Source organism: Egretta garzetta, unplaced genomic scaffold (genome assembly GCF_000687185.1).
Source record: "Egretta garzetta isolate BGI_Z169 unplaced genomic scaffold, ASM68718v1 scaffold14, whole genome shotgun sequence".
Taxonomy (NCBI): domain Eukaryota; kingdom Metazoa; phylum Chordata; class Aves; order Pelecaniformes; family Ardeidae; genus Egretta; species Egretta garzetta.
This window is the reverse complement of record NW_009259588.1, coordinates 2,367,517-2,368,117: the sequence shown is the minus strand read 5'-3', so window position 1 is coordinate 2,368,117 and position 601 is coordinate 2,367,517. Positions and strand designations below refer to the sequence as shown.

Genomic DNA, 601 nt, shown 5'->3' with positions numbered 1-601 from the left:
CATGCCTGCCAGGAGATGCCCACACCCTATTCTCCCTTCACCTGGAGCCACCTCTGGGGCTTCCCAGAGAGGCCCAATGCCCCTGGCCTGATTGATGTTGGGGACAAGAATCTGTCCCGTGCCTGGCAGGGCACCAGTGGGTGCCCCAAAGCACTGCCACCCCTGGCAACAACTCTGCATCCCATTTCTTATGGCTGCTGCTGCTGGCTCTGCAGAGCATGAGGACAGAGAGCTCTGCAGTGCTCCTCAAGTGCTCCTCCAGAAGGCATTCCCTTGGCCTTGCCACTGGGCTTGGTGGTTCTTCTCATCTTCTGAGGGGCTTGCGGCTGTTTCCCGAAGGCGGAAGCAGGATTCCCATCCATCAGGAGGGCTTGGAACATGGCCCCGCCAGGAGCTAGCCTTGCGTCAGAGAGCTTCCAGCAGCCTCGTCCAGCCTCGGTCTTCCTCCCTCCGAGTAATTCCACTGGCTCCTGCAGGACTTCCTCTCAGGTGGCTGTGGGCTGCCTGCCAGGCAGACTGGCTGAAGGACAGGGGAGGTCGCCCCCTTTTATCCTGCTGCGGGGCATTGTGACTGCTGCGTTCGCGGGGGGTGGCCCCTGTG

General features: G+C 61.6%; 1 protein-coding gene across 1 annotated transcript in view; it reads right to left on the bottom strand.

Annotated features, from left to right (window-relative positions):
- Positions 1–380, bottom strand: part of LOC118452196 (uncharacterized protein DDB_G0271670-like) — a gene marked incomplete at its 3' end in the record, with an annotated part of 3,942 nt that extends 3,562 nt beyond the window's left edge. Inside the window, 1 exon segment of the mRNA XM_035893437.1 lies at positions 325–380. Within this exon segment, the coding sequence (XP_035749330.1) occupies positions 325–380 (56 nt within the window).
- Between the last annotated feature and the right edge of the window lie 221 nt (positions 381–601).